The sequence below is a fragment of the Myotis davidii genome, unplaced genomic scaffold (assembly GCF_000327345.1).
Source record: "Myotis davidii unplaced genomic scaffold, ASM32734v1 scaffold609, whole genome shotgun sequence".
Taxonomy (NCBI): domain Eukaryota; kingdom Metazoa; phylum Chordata; class Mammalia; order Chiroptera; family Vespertilionidae; genus Myotis; species Myotis davidii.
The window spans coordinates 1,030,647-1,034,141 of NW_006300164.1; the positions used below are offsets into that span (position 1 = coordinate 1,030,647).

The 3,495-nt window shown below is 63.9% G+C and overlaps 1 protein-coding gene across 1 annotated transcript in view; it reads left to right on the forward strand.

Annotated features, from left to right (window-relative positions):
• The window catches only part of NOXA1 (NADPH oxidase activator 1), a 9,297-nt gene that overhangs the window by 1,541 nt on the left and 4,261 nt on the right, over window positions 1–3,495 (forward strand). The window contains exons 2-5 of the mRNA XM_006776570.2: window positions 1,299–1,381; window positions 2,044–2,152; window positions 2,953–2,996; window positions 3,106–3,271. Coding sequence (XP_006776633.2) covers window positions 1,299–1,381; window positions 2,044–2,152; window positions 2,953–2,996; window positions 3,106–3,271 — 402 coding nt within the window. The remainder of the gene's footprint in view (window positions 1–1,298; window positions 1,382–2,043; window positions 2,153–2,952; window positions 2,997–3,105; window positions 3,272–3,495) is intronic.

Here is a 3,495-nt window from a genome sequence, read left to right on the forward strand (position 1 = left end):
CCAGTCATCACATCCGCCTAAACTGCGATTTAACTAGAGAGGGACGCAGGTGGGGCGGAGGCGTCTCCGTGTGCAAGGCTCCCCGCCCTCAGGAGGAGCCTGAGTGTGGTCTGAGGTCAGTACCTCAGGTAGCAGTCGATGGGACTCATTAGTAATATAGTGGGGCCTTGACTTACCAGTTTAATTCGTTCAGAGACAGAGCTCATTAACGAGCTCGTTAACTCAAATTACTCTGTCAACTCAATGCAAAAAATCCGCCGAGGGACAGCTGGTATCTCAAAAAACTCGTTAGTCGGGACACTCGTAAGTCAAGGCCCCACTGCACAGAGATTTTAAAAAACAACCAGGCAGCTCTGCCGTGGTGGCTCGGGCTGAGCGCCGACCCATGAACCAGGAGCACAAGCCCAGGTTGCGGGCTCGATCCCCCGTGTGGGGCATGCAGGAGGCGGCCGCTCCGTGATTCTCTCTCTTCATTGATGTTTCTCTCTCCCTCTCCCTTCCTCTTTGAAATCAATACAAATATATATATTTTTAAAGTAAAAAGACAAGACAGCTACCATTAGTAACTGCTTTGGGGAGCGGCCTGGTGAGGGGGCGCGCCGGCCTCACCTTGTGTGTGGGCTCCACAGGAGCCTGGGTCTGGCGGCTCCCGTGTGGGACACCGAGCAAACAAACGACTTCACTGCCCTGTGCGCGCCCCGCACAGTCTCTGTGCACCTCCCACCTGGGTCACGTTCAGCCGACAACCCCCCCCCCCCCCCCCCCCCCCCCCCCACGCTGCGAGAGCAGGACCCTGACCCTCGGCCTACGTCCTCCTCAGGAACAGATGACGTCACTCCCGAGTGTGGTTTAAGGAAGAGCTGTGTGTTCTTTCTGATTCCACTAGATAAGTGTGTCATTGCGTGTGAGCTCCCAAAAATAGGGTTTCCACAAGACAAAAGTCTTGCATAACTGCATCCCGAGGTGACTCATCAGCGTGCCTCCGGTCGGCTCCCCGGTCCTCCTGGCAAACAGCATGGTGCGGCAGGACCTCATTGTGCTCTGAGCCCCGGAAAGGCACCTGGGGAGCTCAGGGTGGGGTGGGGTTGAGGCTCTGGCAGCGCAGGGGCCTGAATGCCCTGTGCGCCCAGGCGGGAGCTCCGAGGGCCCCTGACTGGTGCAGGGGCCGTCCCTGCAGGTGGCTGTCCCAGGGCCGATGGAATTCCTTGGCCCATCCCTGGTCATGCGCCCGGCCCGGGTCTGGGACACGGGGTGGTGGGTTACAGACCTTGGCATTCCACGGGCATTTTTCTTCCCAGGCATTTGACCAGGCGGTGACCAAGGACGCCTGCCTGGCTGTTGGCTTCTTCCAGCGCGGAGTGGCCCGCCTCCAGGTGGGGAGGTGAGCGCAGGGCTCCGGGTTCCTCCTCTGAAGGCCCCTTGTGCGCCTGCTTCCGCCCTTCCCAGGGTCACCCCTGGGACTGGACGGAGCAGGGTGCAGGGCAGAGCCACAGTCTCTAGTCGCTGTGAGGCACATGCAGCGCCATGGAGGGCGCCCGCCCCCCCCTTTGCTCCTTCGCTGCAGCAGGGCCTGTGGAAGCTGAGGCAGGGCTGGAGGGGTCTGTCCCGGGACCCACGGGTGCCTGGGGTCCTCGCTGCTCACCAGGCTGTCGCACTGTGGCCCTTCCCGAGATGAGCCCCACAGATGGCCCCACACTCAGCTGGAGCCTCCCTGGGGACGGGGTTGGTGGGGGAAAGGAACTCTCAGTGGGGCTCTGCCGGGAAGGGGGGCCTGAGAAGCAGGAAGGAAATGCCCGGGGCACAGCTGGGGTTCGAGAGACGGTCTGGGGTACAGGCGGGCCCCAGGCATGGGAGCGAGATGCCCAGAATTCAGAGCTGGGCACCACCCAACATTTGAGATGCAGCCACATCTGAGCGTTGACCCCTTGAGCCCTTCGTTAGGACCTGAGTGACCACCACGGCCCCAGCAGGTGTCCCTGGAGCCTGGGGGGGGGGGCAGGCTGGGCAGGCTGCCCCCTAAAGCCGCGGCCCCGGCTCCTGCAGGTCCCAGGAGGCCCTGGCCGACTTCCAGCAGGCCCTGGCCCAGCTCAGGGGGAACGCCGCCATCGACTACACGCAGCTGGGCCTGCGCTTCAAGCTGCAGGCCTGGGAGGTGAGCGTGAGGGCCGGGCGGGGCCGGCCAGGCCTCGGGACGCTGTCCACGGGCAGGTGGCCACCCAGGGGGCCCCCCTGTCTGTTACTGTCACGGGGGGCTATGTGCACAGAGGCTCCCTCTGGCCAGGGGGCCCCCAGTCCCCGCTGGTCACTCTTCTACCCCAAGGAGGCTGGGGCCCCAGGGGAGAGGGGCATCGGGAGGCGCCCCCCCCCCAGGTGCCCCCAGCATCCCTAGCACCCCCAGCAACATGGGGCCTTGGAGCCTCTGGGGATCGTGGGAAAGGCCTGTCAGGTGCGGGCCCACAGCCCACCTGTGTCCCCGGCCCAGGGCACTGAGCAGTGCAGGGGCTCCCAGCAGGCCCTGGTGCGGGACCCAGGGGTAGCAGCGGCTCTGGGAGGGTCATGTCACTGCAGGCCTTACCCCAATCCCATGTGTCTGTCAAAAGCCCTTTCCCATGGGGGGAGGGGACAGGCCGAGAAGGCAGCACCCCAGACCCGTGGGGTGCAGTGCAGGGAGGAAGGGGCCACGAGGGGTCCCGCCGGGCACAGATCGGGGTGAGATAGGCCAGAGGACGCCCCAGGCAAGGGAGGTGGGTCCGGGAGCGACCACCACTGGACCAGGCACCGGGAGGCCCTGGCGCTGTGGCCGGGAGTGTGGCGGCTGGACCAGGGGGGACCCTGCCGTGGGACTCTGGACGGGCCTGGAGCAAGACCAGGGCTTGGCTGGGGCGCGAAGGGCTGACCTGGGGTGGGACCGGGCGGGTCCTGGCCGCGCCCCACCATTCACCTGGCCCCCAGGTGCGGTTCAACATGGCGACCGCGCAGTGCGCACTGGGGCTATGATTCTCTCTCATCATTGATGTTTCTATCCTCTCTCTCTCCTCTCCCTTCCTCTCTGAAATCAATAAAAATATATTTAAAACAAGCAAAATACAAACTTGTTTTTAGGAAGACTGTGGCTCAGTATGAATGCAAAGTTGCCACTAACCAGTTTGATGTACTAGTAAATGGTTCCAGAATCCTGCAGCCCCGGCGGGTCCCCAGGGGCGAGGTCTTCCGGCCTCCCCGGCGGCACCTGGAGCACCTGGACCGTGTGGACTTCCTGGGCAAGGCCAAGGTAGGGGCTCTCCTGGCCCAGCGCGGGGGAGGGGGGGGAGAGAGGGGCGGCTCACAGGGTGTCCTGAGCACCCGGCTATGCTCACGGGGACACACGGGGTCTGTGCATGTCCCTGGAAAGGCCTTGGGGGGGTGGAGAGTGGGTGCAGGGCTGGGGTGTGTCTCCAAATGGCTCACGTGCCCGGGACCCATGGAACTGGAGGCAGAGCCGGGGCCCTGGGTGCT